The sequence below is a fragment of the Bolinopsis microptera genome, chromosome 12, assembly GCF_026151205.1.
Source record: "Bolinopsis microptera isolate Bmic1 chromosome 12, MBARI_Bmic_1.0, whole genome shotgun sequence".
Lineage (NCBI taxonomy): Eukaryota > Metazoa > Ctenophora > Tentaculata > Lobata > Bolinopsidae > Bolinopsis > Bolinopsis microptera.
This window is the reverse complement of record NC_087083.1, coordinates 13375639-13390849: the sequence shown is the minus strand read 5'-3', so window position 1 is coordinate 13390849 and position 15211 is coordinate 13375639. Positions and strand designations below refer to the sequence as shown.

General features: G+C 35.3%; 2 protein-coding genes across 3 annotated transcripts in view; one reads left to right on the top strand and one right to left on the bottom strand.

The window, feature by feature from the left end:
- Nucleotides 1-6382, top strand: part of LOC134824371 (uncharacterized) — an 89199-nt gene extending 82817 nt beyond the window's left edge. Inside the window, exons 5-7 of one of the 2 annotated variants that reach the window (XR_010161392.1) lie at nucleotides 4472-4642; nucleotides 4974-5309; nucleotides 5347-6382. Coding sequence is in view for 1 of the 2 variants with exons in the window: in XM_063836268.1 (XP_063692338.1) it covers nucleotides 4472-4642; nucleotides 4974-5129 (327 nt within the window). In the remaining variant the exon portion in view is untranslated. Of the gene's footprint in view, nucleotides 1-4471; nucleotides 4643-4973; nucleotides 5310-5346 lie in introns of those variants that run through there. The other variant, XM_063836268.1, reaches the window with a different exon arrangement.
- Nucleotides 6383-9889: 3507 nt separating this feature from the next.
- Nucleotides 9890-15211, bottom strand: part of LOC134823822 (cysteine dioxygenase 1-like) — a 34178-nt gene continuing 28856 nt past the window's right edge. Inside the window, exons 2-7 of the mRNA XM_063835400.1 lie at nucleotides 14814-14923; nucleotides 14497-14586; nucleotides 13944-14054; nucleotides 13230-13327; nucleotides 11786-11862; nucleotides 9890-10113 (exon numbers count right to left, since the gene is read on the bottom strand). Of these exons, the coding sequence (XP_063691470.1) occupies nucleotides 10027-10113; nucleotides 11786-11862; nucleotides 13230-13327; nucleotides 13944-14054; nucleotides 14497-14586; nucleotides 14814-14911 (561 nt within the window). The 5' untranslated portion in view covers nucleotides 14912-14923 and the 3' untranslated portion in view covers nucleotides 9890-10026. The remainder of the gene's footprint in view (nucleotides 10114-11785; nucleotides 11863-13229; nucleotides 13328-13943; nucleotides 14055-14496; nucleotides 14587-14813; nucleotides 14924-15211) is intronic.

Here is a 15211-nt window from a genome sequence, read left to right as displayed (position 1 = left end):
CTCTCGCTCTCTCTCTCTCTCTCTCTCTCTCTCTGTTCTGGTCAACGGTTTCTGGCCTCCTACATTAAGATGCAACTCGTCAATGTGTCGTCATTTGTGCGTGTACTATCTTGTAACCTGATATCTGAAAGAGAAATTTCCTGGTGCTTGGAAGCTGTTATATTAGTGTTGACTTCCTCGTTCCTATGGGAATTTCGAGTTGGCAAGTCCCAACCTTTGTACTTAACAAGAGAGCACACCACCCGTTAGTGCCAACCAGGCCACACCACGTGGAGGTTCGGAGAGGATTTCGTGACCCGGGTACGTGTCTCACTACAGTATGGGATTCGGGTAGAGTCCACTTGTTATCGCGGACTTTCATAACATGACAAATTTTGTTATGTTACTGAAGGAGCTCGTTTTACAAAAAGCTGGTCCCCAAAACAAACGTTTAACTTCCCCATGCAAAACTGCACTACTATAATTCACCAAAACAATTTTATTTTGTTGTAGCTGCTGCCTCTTTGCGATGTTGAAAGGTTTGCAGATCGTGGCTATTTTTATAGTTTTTGGAAGAAACGCCGCTTCTTCCGGATTTAACTTTCTAGGTGATATAGTCGACGGTTTAGACAATCTTGCTATCGGTGATGATAACGAAGAGGATGTGGTTTTGCTTGATAATGAAGAGAATGTGATTGATAACGAAAAGGATGCGATCGATAACGAAGAGGATGTGATTGATAACGAAGAGGATGTGATTGCTAACGAAGAGGATGTGATCGATTACGAAGAGGATGCAGTCGATGAAATTGATGACACGATGGAAGATATGGCAGAGGAAACAGCTGAGTTCCTTTCAAAAGACATTCCGGACTTTGTAAAGAATGTTAAAGAGGCTTTCAACGAGGGATATGATAATTTCATAACTGAACAGATAAACAACAAAGTTTTGATTACCTTGAGTGGAAACACAAAAGACTACAAAGTGAGCAGATTTTATATGTTCTTAAAAAACTTTAAAGGGCTGAAAGAAACTGAAGACAAAACTCGAAGTTTTAGCTTAGACCAAAAAGTCAAGTTCATGTACATGAGTGACAGTGAGAAGAAATCATATTTAGGGTTGGGTAATTTAACAGAACTTGAGAAGCAATTGGATGAGGAAGAAGCTAAGGAAGCTAAGAAAGCTAAGGAAGCTAAGGAAGCTAAGAAGGAAGCTAAGGAAACTGTCAAAATGAAATGCGGGATAGAGAAAAACGGCAATATAGTATGTGTAAACCCCACAAATAAGGAGGATCGAAAAGGAAGAAGCAAACGAGATGTTGGAGAGGAAACCGTTCTGAAGTTGGAGAGAAAAGACGAGGCAAGTTCAGCAGAATCATTGGACCTCAGGGATTTCGGGATAATCACCGCTGTGAAAAACCAGGGATTTATTTGCCTGTCCTGTTGGGCATTTTGTGCGATCGGTGCGTTGGAGGGTGCGTTCGCTATGGCAACAGGTTAGTACAATCTTTTTATTATAAATACGAAAAAAATGTTGTATTGATAGTACTTTTGTTTTAGTATATTATACTCAAGTAACTTAGAGAAATTTTGATGCATTTTTATCATTGCGGAAATATCATGATAATGTGGAAATATAATAATAAATTGCTCACTTCATTGAATGTTAAAAGTACCAACTTTTAATCGACTAATAGAACAAAAATATAAAATGCAATTTTTTCAGGGGTTCGCCGGAATTTTTCAGAACAGCATGTCATGAACTGTCACAGCAGTCCTAATTCAAATTGCAAAAAAGGAGGAACCTGGCCACCCATCTGGAATGAAATCAAAAAGTCCGACTTCGTAGCTTTGATGGAAGACCAAGAATACCAGGCCAAAGACAATTTACCATGTGATAGATCAACACCTAACGGGCTTGTCTTGGACGAACCTTCACCTACAGGTCTCACTGGAGGGTTTACAATCGGTGACTACAAAGTTCTGAGGAAAGTGGACAAGGAAGGAGAATGTTAAATTACCTGGCTACTCATGGACCTGTTATAGTCGCCATCAGTGCTAATGATACCCTATATTATTACGGATCCGGGGTGATCGACTACTGTTTGGGTGGCCAAAAAGCTTTGGATCACTCGGTACTTCTGGTGGGATATGATCCTAATGTCCTTGTAATGAAGAATTCGTGGGGGACAGATTGGGGTGAAGATGGGTTCTTTCGGGTTGCTAGAGGGTGTGGTCCTTCACATTTAGGGTATTCTTACTGGGCTTCAAGACTATCGGTAGTTTCGTTGAAGCCTATCACGATAGAAACAGGTTACGAGGCCTTCCAATTTACGAAGCAATCATCGAGTATACCGCAATGGCTTTCCTTGCCTGGCGTGCAAGTTAAAAAAGGTGACCTGATTCTTCTGAAAGTGGCGAATAATGCGGACCCGAAAAAGTTCAAGTTTAACATAGACTTGCTAAATGTTGACGGAGACAATGTACAAAGAGTGTATAGGCTTGTGTATGTGAAAGAGAATGGTGAGTTCTTCTGCAGACAACTGGAAACACCTGAAAACCAAGAGGACGAAACATGCACTTTGCCTCGTAAAGGAGTAATCAAAATATCGGTGTGCAAGGAAGGGTACTCAGTGGTCATTGGTGGCACTAGCCTTAAACCATTCTCCCACAAGTTAGAAGTAAGTTTGGTGAACAAGATTGAGATTAAAGTGGTGCAGGCTGATTCGAAACAACTGTTCGAGTTCTTTAAACTAAGACGTGAAAAAGGGAGCTGTGCCACAAATACAACCACCAAACCAATAGAAAATGTTGATGAAGATATCTTCCAATTTACTCGGAGTTCATCGAGTATACCGCAATGGCTTGATGTGCCTGATGTAGAGGTAAAAGAAGGTGACCTGTTTATACTGAATGTGCTTAAAAAAGCAAAGCCCAAACATTTCAACTTCACTCTAGACTTGCTGAATTTTAAGGGAAACAGAAAAAACAAAGTGTACAGATTGGAGTACGCCAATAGGGGAGGAAAATTCTTATGTAGACAGCTGGAAAATTCTAGAAACCAATTGATCGAAAGTTGTACTTTGCCTAGCCAAGGAATAATCAAAATCTCGGTGTGCGAGTCGGGTTACTCTGTGGTATTTGGTGGTACTAGTCTTAAATCATATCCCCACCTAATAGAAGTTGATCTGGTGGAGAAGATTGAGATTAAAGTGACGAAGGATGATCCAGAACTAAATGACTCGGAAGAATTGTTCGAGTTCTTTAAACTCAGGCGTGAAAAAGGGAGCTGTGCAAAGACCATCACGACAGGAAATAATGGTGAGGAAGCCTTCCAATTTACACAGAAGTCATCGAGTATACCGCAGTGGCTTTCTGTGTCTGATGCGGAATTAAAAGAAGGTGACCTGCTTATTATAACAGTGCTAAAGAATGCAAACCCGAAACATTTCAACTTCGCTGTAGATTTGCTAAATGTTGACGGGGATAGCGAACACAGAGCGTACAGGCTGCATTACGTGTTGATTTTGCAGGTGCGGATGGGTTCGAATGCAGGCAGCTGGAAACATCTGAAAACCAAGAGGTCGAAAGTTGCACTTTGCCTCGCCAAGGAATAATAAAAATATCGGTGTGCAAGGAAGGGTACTCTGTGGTCTTTGGTGGAGCTAGTCTGACGACATTCTCACACAAAATGGAAGTTAGTTTGGTGACCAAGATAGAGGTTGAAGTGTGGAATGATGACTCGGAATTACTGTTTGAGTTATTTAAAATTAAGCGCGGAAAAGGAATCTGTCAACCAGTATTATTTGGATGAATGGATGGATCAGCCCAGCATTGTTTGTATGAAGGACTAAGAAAGACGCTGGCTTAAAAATGTGATTTGGACGATGAATATTAGTTAATAAATCAAAATATTATTATCTAGCACAATCTGCAACTTAGAACTAAGAGAACGCTAGCGATTTCATTTAAAATATTAGATGTCGACTTTAGGGTTTAAGCTATAGTTTGATATTTTTTCTGATGATACGGATGTTCTTTCTTTTTCAAGCATATTATATGACGAGGAAAAACAATATCACGTTAAAAAGACCGCGAGAAGTCGATGATATACAAGTTCTAAGTATCCCCAAATTGATACAGTTTCACCTTATGTAGAAATGCTAATCTCGAAAAACCTCATGAATATTTGAAACATCTAAAATATTTGAAATATCTAAAATATGTGATGCAACCACTCGACATGTTTACAGAACCTACCCTTTACGTACCCTAAAGTAAACCCACTCCCATCAAATAAAATGCTTTTGAGGGTGAACCTGTAGAAATGCAGTCGCTTGAAGCTGAACATTTTAAACTACGGGCTTGAAGCTGAACATTACTTACTACGGGTTAGAATATGTCCCAGCTTGCGCGAAAACCGAGTTAAACCAACACATATCACTGTTTTCACAGCAATAAACCATCAATTAACCAATTAACCAATTATCAGGTGTGGGTAGCAGACCCAGCAGAAAAAGACCGTCTAGTCCAGGGATATAAGGAGCATCTCTCCACCAAGGACTGCATGCACTTTAACAAAGGGAGAGATCATTGTCCGTTTGGTGCTAATTGCTTTTACAAACATGCTCTACCTGACGGGACTATTGTGCCGGATAACGTGGTGGGTTTTATTTTCTTATCTCCTTATTTTCTTATCTCCTTATTTTCTTATCTCCTTATTTTCTTATCTCCTTATTTTCTTATCTCCTTATTTTCTTATCTCCTTGTTTTCTTATCTCCTTATTTTCTTATCTCTTTATTTTCTTATCTCCTTATTTTCTTATCTCCTTATTTTCTTATCTCCTTATTTTCTTATCTCCTTATTTTCTTATCTCCTTATTTTCTTATCTCCTTATAACCTCAAAATTCTCTCAAAGAACGTTACTCAATTTAAGTTGATTAACTCATTTCCTGACTATAATTTCCATAATTAAACCAAAAACGCTCTCCAGGTGAAGAGAAGGGTGAACTCGCAGGGGGACCAAGTGGTTGTCTCGATGCCGCTGATATCGGACTTCTTGGAGGAACTTTTAACCTACTCCGCAGCCAATACCCACCATCTTAACGCACTTCGGACTCTCTTCCAGGAGCTCAACAACCACCCTTAAAAGGGATCGACTTTCAAACTCTTTTTTTTTTCCTGCAGTTTGAATTATAAGTGATTGAGTAATGAGTTATTTGATATAAGCTGGAAGTAGCGCTGATTTGATAAAAACTTGGTGTGACGCGTGATAGCGAGTCACGTGACAGCGAGTCACGTGATAGCGAGTCACGTGACAGCGAGTCACGTGATAGCGAGTCACGTGACTCGCTGTCACGTGACAGCGAGTTTCGAACAAAGCTGATTTGAGTATACTGATGATAAAAATCCGAGAATTTTGTTTTGTTAATATTGCATTTTGAGACGAGAATAATTTCGCAATTTTCGATCGACTGATTTATCTGAGATTTACAGGACCGTACGGCGGAACTTTCGGAAAAGGCTGAATCACATAAAACTTAAAATACTGCAAGAAATCTCTCCATATGTTTACAGTAACAGGAGTAACCCTGTGTTAAACTGTTACAGTTGTCCTCGCGTAGGAGCTGATAGTTTAACAACAAAATAAACAAAACATTGTATGTACTATGGAAGGTTCTAGAAGAATGAGCGTTTAGGGTGAATCACATTCGATTCAATCTACAAAAATTGTAATCTGTGTGCCATGTGATTCCGCCGTATTACCCACCGTTTTTGAAAAGTTCCGCTGTACTTCCTGTCATATACGAACCGTCTTTGTGTTGATGATTCCATTTTTCTAGATACTTCAGACGATTCATTTTATATTTTGAGGAACATAAAGAGAAATTTTGTCCAATCTTGTTATAGTATGCATTTGAGCCGATCTATCAGTATCAGAAAAAATAAGTGCATTTATACGATAACTGAATTAAAACTGGCGATGAAAGTTAGTGCAAAACCGTATGACCTTACTCTTTACGTTACCGAGCAAAACAAGTTAAATTTATTTACTTTTGCGTTAACTCGATTAGCTACGTTGAAATCTAACCATGTTACTCTTAAGATCATGTTTAAGTAATGGGTGAAATATCACACCCAGGGACAAGGGTAAAATTTATTACATGTTACTACACCCAATCTCCTTTTTCGTTATCAACCCAGGCGAAATTATTTTCATTTCTAATTTAAAGATGGTCATTACATAGCATTTCTATAGGCGTTAAAAAGTTAACCCCCACAACCACCGGACACGAGATTAATTAACCAATTGCTTAATTAATTATGGAATATGTTGACGGTTGAGTTTCAAATGAATATGGCAATCTGTTTTACTTTTACTTTATAATAATATATGAAATATACCCACGCGTAACACTGCTTATTTGTAAGCAGTGTACCAAAACTTTCTACTATAAAGTTTGTAATTAATTGTATCAGAGAACAATATCAGAAAAGAATAGAGTTTTATTACTATTAGTCGTATTAACAATTAAATTAAAATAGTTTTGGCACACAGTTCTTTTTGTAGTGGGTCAACTAAATGTACATACAGTAGAAAATAGAATGGTATTCCTCTACTTAAAGTAAAATATGCGCACCTGTCGGAATGTGAAGGAAAATGTAAAATTTTCACGTCAGATTCTCAGGACAGAGATTGTCCCATTATGGAGAACAATCTTGCTCCGCATGCAGCATGGTTTGGCAACGAATAATACACTTAAAGTTAAAACACAGAATGAACAATGATCCTGTTCTATTCCGGCCGATTTGCTGTAGCTGCGTGATCTCCCAATTTTAACCAAAATATTTAGGTTTGACAGTACGCTCTTTGAACCGTCACATCTAACTATGTGTGTGGTACAACTACAAGTAGAAAAACTGAAATAACTAGAACTAGACCGAGAGTGACACCGAGACGGCGCGGATAAAGTGTTACAAAATATCAAATTTGAGATTGCTTCGGAACAAAGTCAAAAGTTTGGTGGACTGGTGGAGAGTTCTGCCGCAATCTTGAGTTCATATCCGTGCTCGAAATATATTGTATGAAACGAGCCATTACCATAATTATGTAGTGTTCGCTTCATTTGTACGGTCTCTATTATGGACCCATACCAGGCTGTCACAGGTGTAATGTCTGCGTCATCTAATTTTATCTTCTTAATATACACATGGTGCGCGCGCGCGCGGCTTTCTTGTTGAACTAATCAAAACATGTCGTAGTTTTTCCATATTTTAACGATTCGGAGTTCGCGTACGCCGTATACGTTCCGCATCCGGAAGAATGTTTCATTTATCATACATCATATTATAATTAGTTAACGCTATCTTCGGCTTAATGGCTGCAGCTCTTAAAGCCTAGGGAGTGACCACTATATTGTGTTGTCTGTGTGTAATTCAAGTCACGAGACAGGATGTTACAATCGTATGCTAGGGTTAGGTAAGCTCAAAAGCTAAATTATAAATATTGCCGCTATTCAAAATGCATGGTATTAAAATGGTATGAAGCGAATTGTAGTTGTCCTCACTTTTGTCAGGAATCCATATTGACGTGGCAGATCACGCTCGTGACTATCAAACAGAGAGTAGTATTGTAATGCGAGGGTATCTCATCTAACTTTCAAGTTATATCCCGCGTTTAAATGAACATGTTGATGTTTATATTGAATCATCATAATATTATTATAATATGTAATATAATAATATTATTATATGTAAAAGTGATAGATTTAACGGTTTTCAAGTAGTTTTCACGAATGTGGTCAATAATAATTTGGCAAAGAGACAAGAGTAATCAAAAGGAATTTAGCACTTATAATGGTTTATAAGTTATAACAACGTACGTCATAAACGTGTTAAAAACATTTGAAATATGCAAAGACCTTGCCAAAAATTCCTCGTGAGGCTTAACGAACCATCGGGAATTTTCTGAGCTCCTTAAATTTTGAGCAAGATAACAAACGGACGATCACATGTGCTGAATAAAATTTTTTTAAACTTTCAATTTTTTCGGAAGCAACTTTCTCAGAATACAAATGAAAAATGAAACAAAATCTCAACGATGTTTAAACAAATTTAATTTTTCACAATACATCATCTTATAAATTTGTCAAAACTGTATATCTAACTAGACACAATTATAGTTGAATTACGATGACTATCCAATATTTTAAAATTGGAGTTCTCTGTTCTTGCCAAATATTCAACTTCTTCCCTTGCATACGATAAGTAAGAGTCGAGAAATCTCTATAACTTTCGAAATTTCGAGAATGTCTAAAATCTTTATAACCTCCAAATTCTTTAGAAGGTTAAATTAAAAACAATCACCTAGAATCTTCTGTAAATAAATACGTCTAGTAGCCTAGAAAGTTAATTACCATTTTACTGCACTGACTAACTATCATGAATTCACGTTTTACTCGTGCTTGAAAACATTTAAAAAATAAAAAGCTGCTGCGAGGATACTGTAAATCGAGATATTATTGTTTCAACAACATGGTCTAGCAACTATTTGTACGGTAAAATGCATCCCCACATTGCTTTACACTGACAATGATTTATAAGTCAGCAAAGATCAAATAAAATCGCTGCACCAAGGTTCTAAAAATACATTCAAACAGCTAAATTGTGCGAAGGTAGCATCAAACCGGATTTTCAATCGTTTTTAATGTCAACCTTTTCTGTAATTTCCGGATCAGAACGTTGTTTATTAGTAACATTCCACACATTTCTCACATTATTGTGATGATTCTGATTCGAAATTTCTGGTCATTACGTTTTTGCGACAAGTTTACTGATTAGACGTATTTTATTTAATAAATAAATGCACGGTTTGACACACCCCACTTTCATGCAATAAAAGGTCTAAACTGCCCGCTATAGCTTAAGTGCACGACAATCGACCAAGTAATCCTACTTTTATACATAAATATAGTACATGCAATGTCATATTTACTTATTCATTTAACAGTGAGCGAATTATAGTGTGTGTAACATTACATTATTATCATATCGTAACACAAAAGCCAGGAAAATGAACTTCCGATAATTTAATAATGGGGGACATTTGAATTATAAGGAATGGAATTTCCGGGTCAAACAACCGGAAAACTTTTTCTGCCTAAAATATTTTATTTTATTTACAGTCGATTTTAAAATATCTTTTAAAAAGAACGGCTTATTTACACAATCTAGTAACATTTTGAACAGATCAAATCCTAAAATCTTGCGTAAAAATCTTTAAAAGTTAATATTTAATCATTGGCTGTCTGTTTCAATGGCTATAAAATACCTATCTGATCATTTATAAATTCATCTCCGTCTGTTCAACACATTTTTATGATATTTCGATGCCAAAATCAGCAAAGAAACACGATAAAATGAAAGACAACACAACAGAGACACTTGAAAAGTCTCTCGATAAAGTCTTGCGAGAGACTACAATCTCCGTTTCGTGTATTAGGGAAGACGAAGCACACTTCTTCTGACACGTGACATATTTTATCTAATTTTAGCTTGCAAATTGTAGTAATTAATAATTAAATATTTTGCCAAAAGCAGCAACTCAAGATTTTAAAAACACTGTTGAGAGTGCACAAAAATATGTGGTCTCAACTTACTATTTCTACTTTTCATTTCAAGACCATGCAGCCAATTGAAAACCATTATTTTAGTCACGTGTCAAAACAGACGTGTTGCGCTTCCCAGTCCCATTATTACGTCCTAATCAGTTCCACAGGGACAACAAGCTATCATCTTCGCAAACCCTGCACCATACTTATTACTGTTATTAGTAATTAACTAATTGGTTATAATCACTGTCATTAGTAATTAACTAATTGGTTATAATCACTGTTATTAGTAATTAACTAATTGGTTAGTACTGTTATTAGTAATTAACTAATTGGTTATTATAACTGTTATTAGTAATTAACTAATTGGTTATTACTGTTGTTCAAGTAATTTGGCAGGTCCACGTGCGCGTTGTTGAGAACATTGTTATTTCTCTACTGTGTACATGATGAGTCTTCAGCCATCACGCACTTTACGATAAACTCTGTTTTGTCTCCAGTCCTTTCGTCATACGTGTTTACCTGAAGTAAGTTATTAGTTAATTAATTAATTAATTAGTTATATTAGTTAATTAAATAATAATAAATTGAAGTTTAATAATACCACTATTAGGATAGATACTCAGCAGTTATTACATATTAGTTGATTAAATAATAATAAAATGAAGTTTAATAACACCACTATTAGGATAGATACTCAGCAGTTATTACATATTAGTTGATTAAATAATAATAAAATGAAGTTTAATAACACCACTATTAAGATAGATACTCAGCAGTTATTACATATTAGTTGATTAAATAATAATAAAATGAAGTTTAATAACACCACTATTAGGATAGATACTCAGCAGTTATTACATATTAGTTGATTAAATAATAATAAAATGAAGTTTAATAACACCACTATTAGGATAGATACTCAGCAGTTTTTAATCTAGTTGGAACCCAGAAATGTACTTGAATAATAGGGAAGATCTGGTAATCAGGACTAGGTAATCAATTTCATTATTCAATGAACTGAATTAATTAATTAAATAGGTTAATCAAGCATCCTTTATTTGCCGTACAGTATAATTTCTAAAATCAAATTAATTTTACCGTTACCTTAGTGTACGCTCAATAAAACAGCTACAAGGAAGATAAAATTCTGGGAGTTAAATTCCGGTAATACGTGTACGTTAAAGGGGAACCGCAGATCGTAGCCTTCTGTAGACTGTAGAGTGTATGTAAATCTATTTTCATTTCTTACCTAAGTTAGCAGCACATAAACTCACATTATTTTCCAGAAGAGCACAGACAGGATTTCAAGATTATTATGATAATTTGGGCAGGAAATGTTTTGTGAGTTTGGGAAATATGTATAAGAAATTTTAGAATTTTGTATATTCGACATCGGCAATCTATATATTTCATGGTATGGACTGATGACAATGGAGGAATCGATACTGTTTTTTATTATATTTCTTTCGATTATTTAAGGGTCTTCTAGAATAAGTTTTCGGAATGAACTACTGAGTGTAACTCTTAATCCAGTCTCCAAACTCTCGTCTCGTCTAAAACGAATTTGATTCTACTTTTTCCGGTAAACATTTCAGCAATATATCGCGGTTAGATGAAAAGCTGAAAAGCTCTTTCTAATTCCGTGTTTACTGTTAACCATATAAAATGTGTTAATAATAATAAAGGTAGTAACGTTGAGGATCGAATCACATTTTCACATATTTTCCTGGTGAAAGTTGTTGTTGCACGCATGACCTTTAAAAACACCCACTAAAAACACGACTTGAGACACGAAGTAAATTATGTAAACAAAACCTTATATGAGTTAAAATCCTCTCACACAAGGGCTATCCGGTTCATGGCGTACGCTATTTTCCTGGTGAAAGTTGTTGTTGCACGCATGACCTTTAAAAACACCCACTAAATACACGCCCCCACTTGAAACACGAAGTAAATTATGTAAACAAAACCTTATATGAGTTAAAATCCTCTCATACAAGGGCTATCCGGTTCATGGCGTACGCTATGGCTTAAAAGAAACTGTCTCTGGCTGCCCCTCATACAAAAGTAAGAAATTCGAAAACAATGATGTATGGGAAAAATAATCATGATGGAAATTATAAAGTAACCCAATAAATTAACATTAATCAAAACTAACTAATAATAATAATGAAAAACATATGTTACGTACTGTTTTGTACGGAGGAAAGTAGCAATGTAACGTTACACATGTGTCCGTGTCACTGTCATTGCTCATCCGGTGTATCCCTGAAATGGTAAATGTATTAACAACTTACTAACAGCTTACTAACAACATACATGTCTTAACAACATACTAACAACTTACTAACAACATACATTTCTTAATAACTTTTCTATTTTATTTCTAATGATCTCTGAGAGAGGTAAGGTAAGGTTATAGCTAAAAAGCAAATCAACATTGTCCAACTCACATTTCTAATACGATTTGCAATACGATTTATTTGATAAGTTTTTCTACCTGAATTCTAATCGAGTTTAACACTTGTACCTTTAACACTTTAACAGAATTAATAAACCCAATATCCATTTATAGACGACATCCACTTCACGAAAAACACGAACCCCTATGATTTACAATGTTATTTTTACTGATATTGAAAATGTTTCCCAACACTGATCGAATAAGAAACTGCCTTTTACCTGCACAGATTACATAATTTTCAGTGTTTGTGGAATGCGGTCTGACACCGGGAAAAAACGGGATAAAAAAGGATAAACGCCTCAGAAACAGGACAAGTTCATTAATTTCCGGCTTGGTAACGATGTATTTCCGGGTTTTTTTTCGGTGAGCCGTATCTATTGAGAGCTGCTTACAGTTACACATAAAGTTAGAAGAGAGCTACTGCGAGATAATTAGAAAACATATAAACAAGAGTCCCCGTCCCTTCTTCTATGATATATTTTTATTTTTACATAAATATTGACGATGTGTAAATTTGTAAGCGAAATTTACTTTTATCTTTCTTTTATCAAATTTGATTACGACCAGAAACTGAACCATAATATGATAACCTGTACTAATAAGTGCCAATCTGTGCAATTGTTGGCATTGTAACAGATAACTGTACTTTACACAAGGTTCACAGTTCTCTCCCGGCTCCGCCCAACATTAAGCAGATAACTGTACAGTTAATATACACTGAGAATATTCCAGAAAATATCGATTAAAACAATGAATGTGACTGTAGGTTGTGCAATCTTCTTGAATAGCTGATTCTAGAAGTATATATTACAGTGCATGCAGCATAATCTATAAAGTTAAAGAAACAAAATATATATCCAGTTTAAAATTTAGTGACCACGATTTAGGAAGGAAAGTTCTTACAAATTTCGTGTGCATGGTCTTTAAACTTAAAAATACAATATCCAGTTTTACACTCAGTGGACACTATTAAGGAAAGGAAATTGTTTAACTACCAAACTTTTTAACGATTAAATTAGAATAATGATATAATTAATATAATAATATAAGTAATATAAGTAATGTAATAATATAAGTAATATAATAAATATTAATATAAGTAATATGTGATAATTCAAGTAATATATTAATATGAGTAATATAATAATAATTTAAATAGTAAAGCAATCACCTTGGTAATCGTTTATATGACCAACTTCTCCCTCGTTTAGAGAAGTTTCTTCGGAAACCTCCAGGTGAACTTTTTTACCGCACTCTGGGAACGAATATCTGAGTTTGGAGGCAAAGTTAGAAGAGGATAAATGAGGTTAGAAGAGGTCAGATGTTGATGCTCAATAATTTAAAATAGCGGTCTAATAGGTAAGTTTTAGATAATAATAAGCCGTGTCAGCTTCAGTGTTACCCACCATGTGAACCAACCAAAGATGAAAGAAGTTGAGACAACAAGCAAGATGTTAATCATGGTGAGAATTAGAGATAAATATTGGTGTAGCTATTGAATACTAATACAGCTATATTGGTGTAGCTATTGAATACTAATACAGCTATATTGGTGTAGCTATTGAATACTACTACAGCTATATTGGTGTAGCTATTGAATACTAATACAGCTATATTGGTGTAGCTATTGAATACTAATACAGCTATATTGGTGTAGCTATTGAATACTAATGCAGCTATATTGGTGTAGCTATTGAATACTACTACAGCTATTGAATATTCTTAACTTGCAGCTGATGTAAACTGAATGTGAGTAGATGAAGACAGTCACAACAACATTACTCACTATAATACAGTTACTTTGTTTAATGTTTATAAACATAATGTGTATAAATGTGTATAAATGTGTATAAATGTGTATAAATGTGTATAAATACACACTGACCTTGTTTCACAAACGGATCCCTCACAAACTTTAAACATGCACTCAGCAGTTGGATGATCGTGTACGGGGGTACCTTGTCCACAGTTCCAACACAGGATCACTAGATTGTACCTGAGGGTGAAATTACGATGACTGTGAAAAAAATACACCATTTTTTAGATCTTGTTGTTGGTGTAATTAATAAATAAGCTATCTTATAGCTTGAAAGTAGTAAAGCATACAGTCACTTCTCAACTATACAGGAGTTGGGAATATACAAGTGTCATGTCTGATTGATTATACGATATATGGCATGTTCTGTTATAAACATTTATAGTTGAGATATCTTGTCAGTCTCGTATGATGAAAAATTTCTTTGAACTTATCAGGAAATATTTAGAGACACAATTCCATCGAAGAGTGTACAGAAGGCTTGATTCGATCAGTTTGATGTAATGATAATGCAATTCAGTGAAGCTGATATAGAACATTTAAAATGTTATGAATATATTTTGCAACCAATCGATCACTAATCTATATTTTTCAAGATTTATTATACTACCAACTAACCCACCTGTTGTTTCCTATATCGATAACTACTCTGTAGTATTTGTGGTCGTCAAACTTGCAATATTGTTTCCAATCTCCTCCTGTGTGATCGTAGCTGAAACAAGTAAATAATTAGGGTACAAAATTTGTCAAATAAATGTCTTTGCAGGGAATGTTGCAAGGTACATTTACAAGGTAGTAAATACTGGATAGGTAGAAATAGTATGAAACCACAACTATCGCTACATAGTTTCATTACTTATTGTCATTGATAGGCTACCAAATGCATCCTTTCAGTTTGGATGATGAGACAATGAGAGATTACCATTTGTTGTAATTTACCTTTCAAGGATTTCCTTTACAGATTCTCGTGACCATTTGTCTGTTGAAAACTCCTCCTTGAGGCACTGCATGACTTCGCTAAGAGTTAGTTGACCCATTCTACATAAGCTAAAAATTACGGTTATTACTATTAGTTCTACAACAAAATCCATAGTAAGATACCTTATGAGACATATTTAAAAGGTACGAAAGTCGGTGGTTTTCCGAACAAAACACCATATTTTCGGACTATTATTTTTCACATATTTACTTTAATTATGACTTTGTCGATTTACTATCAATATAGTAGGTTATAAATATGATTCATGACGGTTTGACACGTTGTATTATAAGTCAGCAAGCTCTGCTACTATTTCATTTGCCACGGCATTGAAATTTCGGGAGTGGTGGAGGATAAC